Source organism: Lepisosteus platostomus, chromosome 20 (assembly GCF_059453375.1).
Source record: "Lepisosteus platostomus isolate fLepPlt1 chromosome 20, fLepPlt1.hap1, whole genome shotgun sequence".
Lineage (NCBI taxonomy): Eukaryota > Metazoa > Chordata > Actinopteri > Semionotiformes > Lepisosteidae > Lepisosteus > Lepisosteus platostomus.
Window position 1 is genome coordinate 5,892,265 of NC_142630.1, and position 16,487 is coordinate 5,908,751.

At 42.2% G+C, this 16,487-nt stretch overlaps 1 protein-coding gene across 4 annotated transcripts in view; it reads right to left on the minus strand.

The window, feature by feature from the left end:
* Window positions 1-16,487, minus strand: part of snrkb (SNF related kinase b) — a 40,010-nt gene that overhangs the window by 6,947 nt on the left and 16,576 nt on the right. For all 4 annotated transcript variants that reach the window (XM_088613510.1, XM_088613507.1, XM_088613508.1 and 1 more), the window contains 2 exons: window positions 7,312-7,453; window positions 471-683 (listed from right to left, as the gene is read on the minus strand). In XM_088613510.1, coding sequence (XP_088469636.1) covers window positions 471-683; window positions 7,312-7,453 — 355 coding nt within the window. The remainder of the gene's footprint in view (window positions 1-470; window positions 684-7,311; window positions 7,454-16,487) is intronic.

The following is a 16,487-nucleotide window of genomic DNA, read 5'->3' on the forward strand; positions in this document are numbered from 1 at the left end:
ACAGTGCATCCCTACCGCTGAGCAGGCTGGCAACTTGTGCAGCGGAGAGCAGTGTTGTCACCTGCACAGCCCTGTTAGCAGTATCCTAATGTTTTACAACTGCACTGGCTATGGTCCCACTGCAGCCTAACTGTTACCCCTGTCCAATGGAGACAGTACCAGCTGCAAGCTCCTATTGTTTTCCTCAGTGCAACAGCCAGGTGTTCTTATCTTACAGAAGAACACAGTGTGCCCAGTGTGAGGAAGCCCACACAGAGCATGTCATATTTAATTTCAGGTAATATCTGAACCTGCCTGACATGACACAATGGAAGGAAATCTGAGCTGAGATGGGCAGATAGCTCAAATGGGAGTCGTGCACAGGCAGAGTTTGGTATCAGTGGCTGCTGGTCTGTGATTTATTTTCTGCCAGAGTTTGGTTATGACAATTATGCTTTGGTTGCCCGACTGGGGAGTAAAAGCAGGCTCACTCCTGGATGGTGTCGCAGTCCGCGATGTTGCCGCAGGTCATGGCCTGGATGATCATGCTGTGCTCCTCCTGGGACAGGCTCTTGTAGGACGTAAGGGGCACGGTGCTGCGACTGGCCGGCGAGGGGTCCACTCCCCGGAGCCAGGGGTGACCCTCGATCTGCTGCAGGGACGCCCGTTTCTCTGGGTTGCGCTGCAGCATGTGTGAGATCAGGCTGCAACAAGGAGCAACATCTCTTAACCACAGGAAGCCGCCGGCAGCTGAGCTCCCACAATACACCTGTCCATTGGGAAACGCGTGGCGCAAATTCTGCACAAGTGTAACGTTTTTTTTTTTAAAGAAAACTAATTTCTGTCAAAATACTGTATCTCAGGTAGGCTACATCTCTTCCATTATCAGTGATTGCTTTCTACTGTGTAAAAACTATCAGTCTTTTACAGCTTATAGCTAAAACAAGCAATATAATAAAAGTTCATGAAGGAATAGCATTGCAATCCATGATGTGTAAACTGAGACCTTACTGTATGTCTAAGAGGTAAATGAACTACCCGAGGGATTCTTGATTTTATTAACATATATGTTCATCGAAAATGTTCTTCGAAAATGTTTGGGATGATTGCTTTCTGCCACATGAGTTTGGTCGTGTGGCTGTTGTACTAATTTATACTAAATGTACTAGATCATTTTAGATAACTTGTTATGGTTGGAGGACATCTGTTTGAGACTTCTGTCCCAGACATGGCCTCCAAATTAAACACAAAATCTAGTGCAAATGTGTAACAACAAAATAATTTCTTCAGCCAAAGTCAATTACAACTAATGCCTCTCTCTTATAGTCCAATCAGCTCAAAACTTGTTAAAACTACCCATGCATTAGGAAGATTGTCTTGACTACAGACTCGAATTGCTCAGCTTCATTTCAAGCAATCAACAGTCCCACTAGAGGGCAGTACAGCTTTAAGAGCCCAGCTCTTGTCATTACAGCTGGAGGTCGTTTTTTATGCTGCTACAACACTTGAAGTTGGACCTGAAGAAAACTGACTATTTTTAGCAGACAGTTTTACAGACATCCTACAACCATGTTTTTGTTGAAAACCTCTATTCTGTCTTCTGAGTGAACTCAAGTTATCGAAGAGAAACATCTGCTTTTTTTAGACCTGTGGGATGTGTTCTCTTAGATAAACACACATAGAAAATGGTTCTATATTAGTGAGGCGGATATTTCTTAAAGAGGCGTCACTGATGTGGTTACACCCACCACACTAAAGCTGTTTCTAAGTTATTCTCATAACACTCACGTCCAGTTTAAAACAGAACCAACACCTATACCACACGACTGGAAAGAAACGGATCAATGAGAAGCAAGAGTAAACACCTCTCACACACATAAAAAATGCTCACATAGTGGGAATGTTGACATGGGAACAATCACAAATGAGAGGAGGCCATACAGACCATCTAGTCAGTTTGATACTTGGTTTATAATTGATCCCAGGATCTCAACCAGCCATTTCCTGAAAGAAGCTAGTGTTTTGGCTAGAGCAACAGAGCTGGGTAGCTTGTTCCACCCTCCCACAACCCTTTGTGTAAAGAAGTGCCTCTCATTTTAAGTTGAAACACTTTCCTGTAGTGTCCACTTGTATCCTCTGGTTTGTGTTTTACTGTTGATTCAGAAGAAGTCCCACTGGGTGGAGTTTGTCGATGCCCTTGAGGATTTGGAACTCTTGTATGTGGTCCCCTTGGAACCTTCTCTGTTCAAGACTAAAAGGATTCAGTTTGTTTATTGTTACATTGTTTTATAAGAGACTTCAGCATCTGACAATAACATTTTTCTCAGTGATGCTGACTGCATAAAAATATGTCTCTATTAGCCAAATTTGATTTAAATCAAATTAGAACCAACACATAATGAGTTTTAGTTGGACAGTACTCTGAAAGTTTAGTTTAAAGGTGCTTAGGAGTACTTATTATAACACGTGTTATAATGAGTCAACATTTCCTATTAAAATACAGAAGTCCAGTAAGTCTACAGCAGCGCAGAAGAGCTGTGGGGACGAGACATGCCTGTCAGGACAGGAGCACACGGCAGGGCTTGACATTGGTTCACACCGTTTCAAGTCGTTTTTGAGTCACGTCTGGTGTGCACTGACAATCAGCGTGCTGTCCTGCATGGGCACAACTTTACAAAGCACTTTATAAAGCAAACAGCCCATTTAAGAGTTTGATTAGCCACAGTACGTCAAATACTTATCTGGACCAAGGGCTTTGTGAGAGCCCGCATTACTTTGAGAAGCGCTGCTTCAAGGTTAACAAATTTCCTGTTTACAACTCCTGCTGGGATCCATTTAGAAGTGCAACAGGGCAAGAGAGGGCACGTCTAGCTGGGCACAGCCTGTCAAATGACCTTAAATCATAGTTTTTAATTTCCTATGAGCGCCCAAATTCTGCTCGTGATCTGTATCTTGCAAACCCCCCAGCTCTAAGCCGGATTCACCGTGACAGTGGTCCAGGAAAGAAATATTAAGCTTGAGGTGCACAAGGCAGGCCTTTGCTTCCATAATCCCACATTAAAGCCCTACAGAACAGATGTGAGGCAGGGAGTGCCAAAAATAGCCCCAGTCACACTGCTAATGCTAACCTACATGAACATCTGGGAGTGCCGGCTCTCTGGGGATCAGCGTGCATTCAGGCAAGCCCAGATTACTGCTTATTAGCAAATGCACGAGTCTTCTGAGAGAGCTTTATTTTCTTTGGTACAGACATACCAAATACACTCCATTTAAGCTCGAGGTTTGAGAACAGAAAGGAGATTAGAAAGAACAAGAGAACAGAATAATGGTATGTTTTACTGCTGTTTACTGCACGCTTTGTTCAATAGTTTATCCATTTTAAAAGATATTCAAATAATATTGCAGATGTACGAAAACAAGAAATACAAAAAAAAAACAGTTTCCTTGGACTACTAATGAGAAGGATCTTTGTGATTACAATCATCAATGTTCATACAAAACTGACTGTTCAGCCAGACATGAAACACCTAACCTAACTGATGATGAATCCCTCAGGTCTGAGCTGATACTGTATGTAATGTAAAGACCCCCAACTTTGACATTTCACATCTTCTTTTCACCACTACAAAGGGTCCCAGCCTGCACAGATATAATCCGATATGAATCCTGGATACTAGATTTATCAATGAATAATAAACTGAAATTCCAGCCAATCAGAAGTGCTCCCTTCTCCACATCTCAAAAAACACCAGTTTTCTGTTGTTTTGCAATGGACTTGGCAACACCAAACATTGTTTCCACCATGTTATGTTGTTTTATCAACATAATTATTATTTCACTTGGTCTACGCCTAAATCTGAGGAGGTGTTACAAAAATTACAATTACCACAGTATGAAGGCTTATGTCAATATAACATAAGATCACTTTATAGGCCATATACAATTTCTTTATTAAGAAATTTGTCTTTTCGCAGACCCCATCTTGCTCACCATGAGACACACAGACAGGGAGAGAGGAGCCTGGGGTCAGAGCGCAGGGTCAGCCATTGTACAGCGCCCCTGGAGCAGTTGGGATTAAGGGCCTTGCTCAGGGGCCCAACAGAGTAGGATTCCTCTGCCGGCTGCAGGATAAGAACCGGCAACCTTCCAGCCACAGGCGCAGATCAACATGACCAGACGACTGCTTCCCCCTTGGAAGAAAACGCCTCTCAGTCTCACATCCCTTAGTAAAAGCTTTCTGCCAGCATGAGAAGGGATGTGTCCTACACCTGCAGGCAGATCAAGGCTCCGGTAAAGTAGGAGGATGCACTGGAGTCTGCTCCCGAGCTCTGAGGCCTTGCTACCAGGGAGAAGCAGAACACGGCCTAGTTCTCCTCTCAGAGTCTAATCCACTCACTCAGCCTTTGTCCCAGCAGATTATCCATGTGACTGCTTAGCCTTAGCTCCTGAAGGCAAACCAGGGCCCATTCTCTGATTCTATGCTAAGCTCTGTCATGGGCCCTTGATTTGACTGTCACGCCACTCCCTCCCCCAGCAAGGATGGAGTCGTATCTCACTCTTAAATCTGTGTCTTTATGATACCTTTTTATGAAAGAGAGTCCTAACATTTTTGCAAATCCCATAAGAAGATTCTCTGGATTCTTTTTCACATTTATTTTGCATCCCTTCATTTATTGAGCTGGAATCTGTACACCAGGATCAATTAGCACTCTGTAAACTTATAGATACTTTTGATCCAGTGTCACCCAGGTGTGGCTAGGAGATTTTATTTACACTTTTTATGCTCACTTGCCTAATTGGATCCAGACAGTTAACACTGGGAGGACGATAAAGATCCAGATCTTTTTTCTTGTCTTTTATAGTTGGGAAGAAACCAGAGCACATGGAGAAAACCCACATAAATAAAGGAAGGACATGCAAACTCTACACATAGTGCTTGATGTATCAAGTTTTACACTGGCAGGAATACTAAATGTCGGTCAGTTCTGTGGCAGTCCATTGCACAGCAGCCAGAGCACAGAAAGGGCTTAAATGCTATTGTTCCTCAGGGACTGGACAGATGTTCCAAGTGACAATAAACCTGCACAATCCCTTTAAAATAAAGGAACCTATTGAAACATTCCCTGCACAATATTATATTTGATGAAATTGTGTCAAAAGAACTTGCTGAAACTTGCTATTTGCCATTCTATAGGCCTGCTAGGTTACAATGTCTTTCTCTATTGTCAGATTTTTATCTTGTAACACTTTTTCTTTTTTTACTTTAATGAAGAATTTGTGGATTTGCAGAAAGCTGTCTAATAATGTCCCGAGTGAAAATGTTCAGACAATTGCTGTGAGAAATGAAGAGGACTGTTCTATTTTCTAATGAGATTTTCCATCAAAAGAACCTTTCATCTATTCTCAGAGCTCATCACCGCAACTTTCCCAGTCTTGCAAGTAACGCTATATTTAGGGTCTGTAACTGTGTTGAAAGGCCATAATTTCAAGCACAATTACTTGTTTTAAGCAAATGTCATGAAGATAAGAAAATGGAGATTAAGGCACCCCTTCTTTACAAAGAAACGCCTTTATATGTGCCACTTATTTAGGAACAAATGCCTTTTTATTTGCTATAAATCTGTTATCAATACATAAAGACCTTTTGATGTTGTAAAACATTAGATCTTTAATGGGGCAGTAGTCATTTAAGGAAAGAAGAAATACATCTGGAAACATCTGCTGCAGTAATATAGAGAAATACACTTAAGAGCAATGACATCCTCTTATGGGAAATCATGCCATAAATCCCCAGGTCACTTTTGTTGCCAATTTTAATTCCAAGTGAAAGCTTAGAGACTGTTCGGCATAGTGGAAACAGATCTATCAGCATTAGTCTGAATTTGGAATCATGCAACAAACTCGATTGCGCATGACTTTTGTAAAATTTCCATCCAAGGCAAGAAATGTAGAGCAGGCAAGCACCCAGGAGGTCACAGGAGATTTGGAAAATCTCAGAAAATAAGGAGATTGGAAAGCTCCTGGCTGGTGACAAGAAAGCAACAGATGGGTTCTCAAGCAAACCAAACTTTAAAGGGCTCAATTTGGAACAGAGCTTGAAGTCAATAGCCCAGGTCATTGCTGGTTTGAGCCTGGGTTATGTCCAGGCTGCTTTCACTGAGATCCTGCAGGCAGCCACACATTGGGGCAGGGTAGGTGTCACTTGCTCGGGGTATTCTCAGATTCCAATGTGTTCAAAAACCCTGTGGCTCATTGGCCGAATTTGATCTTAGGGGACCATGCCTGATCACCACTCCTCCTACTGGGTCTGTGTTGGATTGACTGAGGATGTCTGGACATGTGCCTAGGAGGGTCACTGATTAACTGGATGGGAAGTAAAGAAGGTATAATTGAGGGTCCAAATGGAAATGCCAACACAAAGAAGCATCTAGTTTGGTGCAGAAGAGACTGAGCACTGAGCAACTCAACACACGTGTGTTACTTTACCCCTGTTGATCTCTGGGCTTGTCACTTTCCCTGGATAATTTTGAACACATAAGAATGACCCTTTAAGATTAAGCGGTCTTAAGAGGTCATGAAATGTCACATTTTCACACTAGGAGGTCTCCAGAGGCACAGCAGGGTTCCGTTTTGGACCTAGTGAGCCCAAAGCCCACTTGTGTGGTAGTGTGTTACTCATGCTCACAGTTTGTGAGGGAATCTTTCTCGAGTAAGGCCCTTCTAGGAAATTCTACTTTTCCTTATGCATTCATTTTGGACTTCAATTTATTAGAAACAAAAGGTCTTTAGTGATTTTTTTTTGCAAATACAGTATACGTCAAGAAAATAACTCAAAATGGATGTATATTGTTTAACATCCTATTTTAAAATCACTGTCTCAAAGAGTTGTCATAATCAGAGGAGAGTATGTGGGAGGGCTTGATACAAGCCTTCAAAACCTTGAAAGACATTAACAAGGCTGATTCGATAGGCCACCTCAGTTCCATGAATGAAATAATAACCTGGAAACAGAAACTGAAATGAAGAGCTCGTGTATTGAGGACTAATGCTTTAACATTTTACACAAAGGGTTTGGACTGGAACGGCCCAGACATGTTGATAAGCAAGATAACCTGTGGCTTCCTCATATTTGCAACCTTTGTTACAGCTAATGTATGTGCAGACTTACATTTCCTTTCCTTTATGTCCTTAGAGCATAGTATACACATAAAACGTGTTCCAGGCAGGACTGGTAAGACACACATTCCCACAAAAAGGAAAAATGACATGTCCAGTGTTTTTTCAGGAAGGGTGTTTTGTGTCACGGTACCCCACAGATCCTGGAAGACTTACTCTCGGCACTCCTCGGAGACATGGGGGGGCACACTGTACTGGCAGTCCATAATCTTGATGAGCGTCTCGCTGTCGTTGGCTTCCTGGAAAGGCGGCTGCCCACATACGAGCATGTAGAGAATCACTCCCAGGCTCCAGATATCTGGGAACACACACACACACAGACAAAAGCACATTCAGCGCCCCAGCTTGTCAAGAGAGATGGCTGACTGACATCACAAAGGCCTGACGCTGAGACAACGGGAGCAGGAAACTGATAAGGAACTGAAGCCTGAGGCCTGTACGGAAGGAAACTGAGTTTCCACAGAAGTGTCCTCATCCAATGCATTGTTTCTCATGGCAGTCAATTCTGGACTTAAAAATATGCCTTAAAGGCTGAATTACAGTACCTACTGGACATCCAGCCCTGTTGTGGAATTTCTCCAATTGATTTCCCTAAGATGTCTCCTGTCTATATAATGAAACCCACCAACCTTGCTGAGTTTCGGAGAGCTGACAAGATCAGGCAACCAGACGAAACAGCTGCAGCTAATACTTTGCTTGTTACAACATAAAAGTTTGTACATAAAACCAACCATTCCAGGATGTAACTGAAATTGCATTTGACCAGATTTCAGCGTTACTTGGCAAGAAGCACAGTCTAATTCCTGCCTGGAACAATTTCCCCTATTCATTATGCTTAGGAGCATTAAGAACCACTACAAAAATATCAGGCCTCCCACTAAGGATAATATTAGAACACATTCTGTGGTTTGTGTTCTATGACTGTCCCTTAAGCCACAGCTTCTGCTGTATGATTTAATAGCAAAACGAGCTAAAGAGGAACAGAACGTCAGATATCTTGGCACCAGGAAAGGGCCATTTACAGTATGTATTTAGAGCTCATCATTCTCCTATACACTAAGTGATTCTGTCACACTGCCAGGCCGGCCTTTGAACGATTTCAGCTTCTCTGCCTTCACAATGTAAATTACCAATCTATTCCATGTATTGATAAGTCTGTGTAAAAAAGGCGTATGAAGTAACAGTGTGAAACAACCCACCTCACTGGATCTCCCCCCCTCCTTCCATCCCCTCATTCCTTCATCCATCCACTATCCATTATGTGGTTTGGCTGCCATTCAGGCTCAAACCCCAATGGGTGAAGAACATCTAGAAACTCATTTCATTTCCCTCCTGTATTCCTATCCTCCAGCATGGCCAAGTTGCCAGCCCCTGTTCGGAAACAAACCAAATCCAATCTGCTCTTGCCTGGGCTGCAGGGCAGAACCTCATGTCCATCAGTGAGTAGCACTGCTCTACTAACAACGTACAGTATGTAAGCATGTTCTGGGGAGACCAGAAAAGCTTCATTATAATAAAAAAGGCTTTTGACTACTTTTAGAAAACCGACACATTTGCACCATGTGACGTGTGCGTTTTGCGAACTTTCCCAAGACAGGATATTTTGGAAATTTGTCTTGAATCCTTCTTTGAAATTCTTCAATGCTTCCCATCAGTCCACGGGAGAGCCTCTGGCACCCTGCCCGTGGCACCAGCCAGCCCAAGCCAGTGAGAGAGCTGCTGCAGTCAGTGTGTCACCACCTGATCCACTTAGCTAATGAAGTTATCAACACACTAACATCCCAGCCCGCTGCTCCTGTTGGCGTGATTAACTGAGCATAACAGCACTGGCTACGATATCGTCTGAACATGGCTGGGAATCTTTTGTTCGACTGCATTTCGACTGCAAAGACAAAACCCAGGGCATCAGAGAAACTCTGGAGACATGCAACATCGTTCTAATAAGTTTAGGAAGTTTGATTCCAAATTTGTATTCAGTACAGGTAAAGTGTAATATTTTCTTTTTCAACGTCGAATACCCGTTGGTATGCTTTTTTAGGTTGCTTAGGTTCACTGTTCTGACTCATCTGTTTCTTCACTAAAGCCTCTCATTGAATCCAAGGGGCTCTATTCGGAATGGCTTTAACAAAGGAAGGGGGGTAGAGTAAAGAATAAAGAGATCCTGCAATATTAATTCTTCATTAATTAGTTTCACACACTGGCCACCAGGCCCCAGACCGACAGGGCTGTTTTAAGCCACAAAAGTTCATACTTGCTGCCTCTAGATTAAAGCAATTATGTTGAAATTGTGCACAACTGATTAGTCTGGTGAGCAGCAATGATGTTGTTGTTGTTAGCACTGTTGCCTCGCATTGCTGGGGCCCTGGGTTCAAATCCAGATCTAGGGTGTTAACTGTATTGAGTTTATATATGCATTGTTTATACAGTATGTGGATTTCCTACACGTGCACTGGTTTCCTCCTGCAGTCCAAAATCATACTGGTAGGTTAAATGGCTTCATGGAAAATTGTCTCTGATGTGTGTGTGTGTGTCTGTCTGTGCCCTGCAATGGACTGGTGTCCTTTTTCCCCTGTGATCCTGAATTGGAAGAAGTGGTTAGAAAATGGATGGATGGATGATTAGTCTGGTTATTTGTTTTCAGCTGAGAAAAGTTTGCACAGATGTGAACATGTGCACAGCTGATGAGTCCTGCTCTCTGCCAAGAACGTACTGTTCAGTTTATCAATGTGTATTCATTCATTGGAGGCTATAGCTAATTCATACAGTGTGACACTGGGAGGTGGGGCGGGGTTGTGTGTCAGGGTGCCTTTCAACTGTGAACAACAGTTCTTTCTATAACTATATTGAGTTTTATAGAGTGAATTCTTCCTTGTCTCAAGGACATACAAGGTAACGTATGACAAGAAAGCATTATGCATGCTTATCTACACAGTGCCAGTGAATGCATTAGCCGTGCTGTGTTCTTTAATTCTGTTTAATTAAAAAAGGGGTTGGTTTGTGTTTATGCTGTAAGAAGAAACAAACTAAAGCTAGTATGATCTTTAGGAGGAATTGTACATGGTGCTCTTTGCTCTTCAAATGCTGCCAGACCATGCAGAAACAGATACTGTAGATGACACCCTGAGATCAATCAGCTACAAGCAACCAAGAACCAAGCAAAATGAGCTTCCCCTCAGTTTTTAAACTTCCTTCTGTTCTTATTTAAAGAGCATGACTGTTTTCTGTATTTTCTCTTTCAGTTCTGGAATTTAGGATCCTATTTGACAAATCTGGAATCTGACTCTCACTTTGGCGAAGCAGGGTTGTGCATTTGGCATTTCCAAGGTGTTGGCAGGGCTCAGCTGCTGAGATGCCAAGATGGGGATGAGAACCAGGAAGAAAGGGACAAACCAGGCTTTGCAATGTCTATGAGAGAACATCCTCCTGATCTCAGCATGAGAATAAGACCAGGTTATTCTTGCAAGTAAAGCCCTCCCAACTGGAGAACTGTGTTTTTCTGTGGAGCACACTGCCCTGTCAGGGCTGCAGAGGCCTGTTTGCTAACAGTGCACTTGGCAGGTTCTTTACTTGCTGAGCAAACAAACTGGGCTGTGTGAGCCTTCAAGAGGAAACACGCATCTCCTGCACTCCCTGTTCCTCACGGCCCAGCCCCCCCCAGAGCTGTGCAAGAGGATGCCTTTTGCAGACCATCTGTGTGAACAAGAACATGCTCCTCTAGGTCACAGAGGCTGAGAAAAGAAACAGGCACAATCTCCTGTTCAGGCTTTCCAAAAGAATACGTTTCTCCCACAGACACACGCTCAAGTACCCTTGATCCAAAGCCTCAATCTAAGATAGCAGCTGTTCTAGTCTTGGATACTTTAGGAACAGCCTAAGTGGTGTTCGGTGGACCAGTACGTGGCGATCTTCCCTCTGAAATTCCAAACCTATATCCTAGTATGATGAGTGAGGACACAGCTAAGGAGTTGCCATCCTACGGAGGAGACATTAAGACATTAAATATCCAATGGCACTTTTTGAAAACGTAGTGTAATTAACCCAAAGTGGAATATATTGTACAAGTTCCCACTCTGAGCTTCTACAGTCTGGCTTCCTCAAAGTATTCACCTAGCCAGTATGGATTGGTTGCTGTGCACCACCCAGGTGTGCATGTTTCCTCCTATATGTAAAGAGTTATGCTCTATAGATTCAAGAAACTAATACAGTATGTATGTATACAAACAAAAATCTGTGATCATCATTTTTCGAACTGTACTCATTTTTCATTACAGGATTCACATAAGTGTTTGGATGAAAATTACACTTCCGTACCTGAATACTCATTTACAATTCCAAGATTTTTTTGGAAATGACCGAATTTGCTAAAGTAATGAAAACCGTCATAAGATCACTAACTGAAACACAAAAGACACGATCTAGCACTGTAGGTTAAAAACCTGATGGTTCATCACCATAGTTCCCACCCAGTGTCTGCACTGCACAATTATGCTGTTGGTAGGGATGTGAGAAGCTACATTAGCACTGCTACAGAATGAAATAAAAACAGACAAAGTGTGTTCTCCATTATCCCTTTTTTACAACACGCCCTGACAATGGCAACCCCAATCCCTTTAGTGATCATTCAAATGAGGATTATATATATCTCCTACATCACATGGTTGGATTGCAACCACAGAGATATATGTATGTTCTGATTGCCTTGCGCTACTTGTGCATTTTACTTTAGTGGCATAGACAATATCTGTTAGCCTTTCTGGCCTCTCAGTTAAATTCTAATGGCAAGTGATGAAGAACAAGAGGGAAATCTGAGACCAGGCTCTGGAGGTTTGTTTTCCCTCTCTGCTCATGGCTATGTGATTTGAGTGATGCAGTGGCTTTGCTCAAATGCACAAAGGGCTGTAACTGGACTGCACTGAAACAGTCATTTTGTCAGGGCTGGTGAGTAGTTTAGAAAAGCAGAGCAGATTTCTATTTCAAGTGAAGGTTTTTAAATTTGCTGCTCAATTTTTCATTTTTGCAACCTGCCAGAAGCACTTTTCCATGCTATAAAGTCTTCTAGAAGAGACTGTCTTGGACACACAGCTTCTGCCAAAGTGGAAGTCTTTTCCCTTACAACCACAACCTTGACTCCACCGTGGGAAGTAGAAATATTAACAGTAAGCTTGTTTTTTCATAAATGCGCAGAAGTAAAGTAATGTGCATTTTACGATATCTTCACATTTCTATAAACTGCTTTGTTTTTGAGATTTTTTTTTGTGTAACACCTTAAAATCATTAAAACCTATCTGTGTAAAATCTCTCTTGCTGTTATTTTACCTTAAAAAAAGGGACCCGACAAATGTCATTATATTTATATTCAAGTCGTTGTTTTAGAGAAGCAATTCTATCTCTGGTTATAAATAACTCCAATTCACTAAGAGATTTGTTTTCTGATTGTGCCCAAGTAAAGAGTTTTCAAGTCATGCTTCTTTTAAGAAAAAGGTCTTGAAAAGGAAGAAATGCAGATTGAAAGACTATTATCAGGTTGGACAACGGCTTAGGTCGTCCTCCTCCAGGACTTTGTTTACAATCCGGCTCAAGCGAAATGAAAAAAAAAGCTTCATAGAAAATCCACGAGGATAACTGTTAAACCATCGAGCCATCATGACAGCCTGAAAATGAAACTGCTTTCTGTTAAAACACAATAGCACACTGTACATTCATTCCTCTGCCTAGAGAAAAGCACCCCAATCCGCATACCAAGAGCAGCCCTGCATTTTAGAGCTACAGTCTCTAAAGATTTATTCCGGATGACAAAGGACAAAAAGGCCCACTGCGTTTTGTACTGCATTATTACTTTAATAGGTTATCCAGAAAATTATTAAGGATAAGACATTGTAAGGACCCTTGTCACAAGCTAGGAGCTTTTATTTCAATGGCTCCTTCATCTGAAATAAACTAGACTAATAATAACTAAATAATCTAGATTTTTACACAGCACAGTCATAAATGAACTTAACACTGGAGAATTTGAGAAGTATTGAGGTTTTAAGTATTTCCATTTTGTGCATAAACCTCCATACAAGTTGTTTAAAATAAGTTAAATAATTAAGCCCAATTGTTTTTTGCTAGTTTATGCCATTTTCATTACTACTGAGTTACGTTGTGGAAAACAGCCATTTTGCAATCAAGCCAGCGTGTAACACTTACTTCCTCTGGCACCAAATCAAGATGCTAGGGAACAGCACACAAGCAAGATTTTGATTAACTTGTTTCTGATTTGGTTATGATCCAAAGGTTATCTCAATTCACAGAAACGTTCAACATAATGCTAAGAACCATGATATTCCGATTTTCTGTAGTAAATAAAATTCTAGTCCCAGCATGCCAAAGGGTACACCCATATCTTACTCAAAAGCAAGAATGGTAGTGTGTCTGTAAAAAACAGCAAACGTAGGAAAACTGCACCTGACTTCTGGATGCTTTGTGAAACAGAAAGCACAGTCTCCACTAGACATTAAACTGAAAATCTTGCAATAAACCACACAATAACTTACACACCCTTTGCAAACAGAATAACAGCAGACATAAAACTGGAAATAAGAGCGACCAGAGACATTCCTGGGTTTAAAGGAATGTCCTGTTCGTATGGTCTAAAAGCAAGAAGATGTTCTAGCCTTGAACAGAGAAGAAAGTGTGTTGACAAATCCAGCAATGTAGAATTCTTCTGTACGAAGCAGAGAAACAAACGAGAGTTTGTTGGAATTGTGGGAAGGTTGTGGGAATCTGGATCAAGCTACCCAGCCATCCAGCTGAAGCCGATACCCTGGCCTCTATCACAAAATGGTTGGATGAGAGCCTTGGATCAATTAGCTACTAACTACCAAATGGGCTGAAAGACCTCCTCTCGTTCGTGACTGTTCCTGTGTTCCGTCTATGCTCTTTAATTTCGAGGGTAGGTGAAGACCACTTGGTTACACTGCCGCCAATCTGGTTCACGGTTTGTGCCGTGGGAAAGGTATAGTTGTTTTGCTTGGGGAGGCAGTGCTGTGTGTCTCAGCAGCTCTGCGCTCTTGTCAAGCAGCCATGCCACTCAGTGTGGAAAGACGGGTCAGCTGCCAGTCTCTCAGAATGCCTTTATTTAAGCCTGCCCTCAGACGGCACCCCCCGCGTCTGCACTCTATAACAGAGAGAAACACAGCCCACAATGTGAATGCGTTAATTAACACACAGGACATCCTATACCTGCAGAGGAGCCCTGGGAGTCCACAGCACGCAGGCATAACTAAACCAAGGCCAGTGCATAAATCAATAAGGCAAGTCATCTAATGGTGTGATCAGGTATCACCCAGTCTTGAAATGAAATGTTATCACTGTGTTGGCAGCACTCAATTACTTCTCACATTCAGGAACGAGAGCTGGTTTAAAACAGTTTCTCAAAAAAAAACATTTCATTTTATTCTTGTCATGAATTCAACAGCCTTTCAATCAGCGCACAATAATTTGGAGGCCTAGGCAGTAAATTGAAGACTGCTACCCATGGACCTGCTGCAAATCCAGAGGCCTGCTAGAATGGTTTAGAAGAATTTAATGAGATTAAATTTGCTATGTGCGGCACTGGTACAGGTTTGGCAACTGTCCTGTGAGTCTTAGGAAAGAAAGACAGTGAGCCCTATATTGAAAACACTTTGCAATTAAATTCTCAGTGCTTGCTAAGGCACTTGTCAAAGTCTTTCGAATAAAAAGCTCAGTGGGTCTGGTATTTTCCACTGAACCTCATTATCAATATTTATAATAATTCTTGTAATCTTGTATGAACATATTTAGCACTGTTACTTAGAAGAAAGCACAAAGTTAACAAATTCTGTCATTTAAACACATACCGTTTATTTCATGAAAACAGTACAAATTTGATTCATGATTTGAATCCACATCGCCAAACCAGACCTACTTCTGGGGCTCACTTCAGCCCTGTAGCATGATGGAATAACATTTTCTTAACACCAGGTGTTCCAGATCACGGTCAGGGCAAATTGAACATTTCCTGTCTTCGGCTGGGAGTCTGGAAGTGCACTTGGCCTACACCACTGTTTGCTTTCCCCTGGAAATCAAGTGTTGTCAGGCTGTACTGCTCCTTACTGGTCTGTACTTATTATCCTGCTTCTTCATTGTGTTGTGCTGTGATATTATATCATATCACTTATTATCTCTTGTTATATACCCACTGATTTGGAACAGCCAGTAGTGCGTTTTCCCATCTCAGCTCACAAGTATAAACCCTGCAACCGGACATGGGGGAGAAGGAGGAAATGTGAGCAGAGTCCTGGGACCCTTCCGCCTTCAAAAGGCTTGTTTTTAACTTGAAGCCCCATGCAAGGGGAAGTGCACAGGAGGACACAGGGGTTTCTGGGAGCCAAGAGAGTCCTGGCCAACTTATGCCAGCCTTTCTCTCATTAGTGTTCAGTCCACCATGCACTGCAGCGCAGTGGCTGGGATCTGTTCATTTCAAATTGGCTTCAAACAGGTCTTCCCTTAAGATAGACTGCAGTGATTTTTCTGGTTTGAATAAACTGTGCTTCAGAAAATACCTTCCTTGTCATCCACAACTTCCCCGTCTCTGCCCTTATTGATCTCTACCAGCAGAGAAGCCCTCCATGGCTCATTTTCTCAGCGTGTCCAGTGTGGTTAATCAACTAAAGCAGCTTATTAGCTTAAGGGGTTTTGATCAGGCAAGTGGCATTACTGAAAGTTAGCACTGATTTAACAGGCGGGAAGGCACCAGTTACAGATGAAGGAGCTATGTTCAGCTGTATCTAATACAGTGTAAATTGAAGGAATATGATCAATGACAACTGCATAGCCAAGTTCTTGAAATACCCAAGAGGGGTGTGTTTCAGCTCAAATGGTTCCATAGACATGACAAGATGGAATGGTCCCATATGTATGTTGCCTCCTACCAGACTGTAGTACAGTCCAAATCTGATCTGGCACCCCTACCAGACTGTGATATAGTCAAAATCTGATCTGGCCCAACCTAAACTCTGAACAAAGGATTTAACTAGAAGAACCATTCAGAATCCCTTAATGACCAGAGGACAGACATGAAATGTCAGAAGTGAAAGGAGGTCATTCAACAAGTATTGCTCACATGACTGCTCAGGTATTGACTGAATCTCATCTTCCCAATCACCTGAAAGACCCCAAATAATCTTCTTCAGTAACGTTAGTCTGTTCACATAGAGGACCTGTACAGTAAATGTGCTTGGTCTTACTTTTTTGCGGTGGGGGTACTGGCTTGATTTTTGTATGAGACGCCAAAACTACAGACATACTGGCTCTGAAAGAGAAACGTA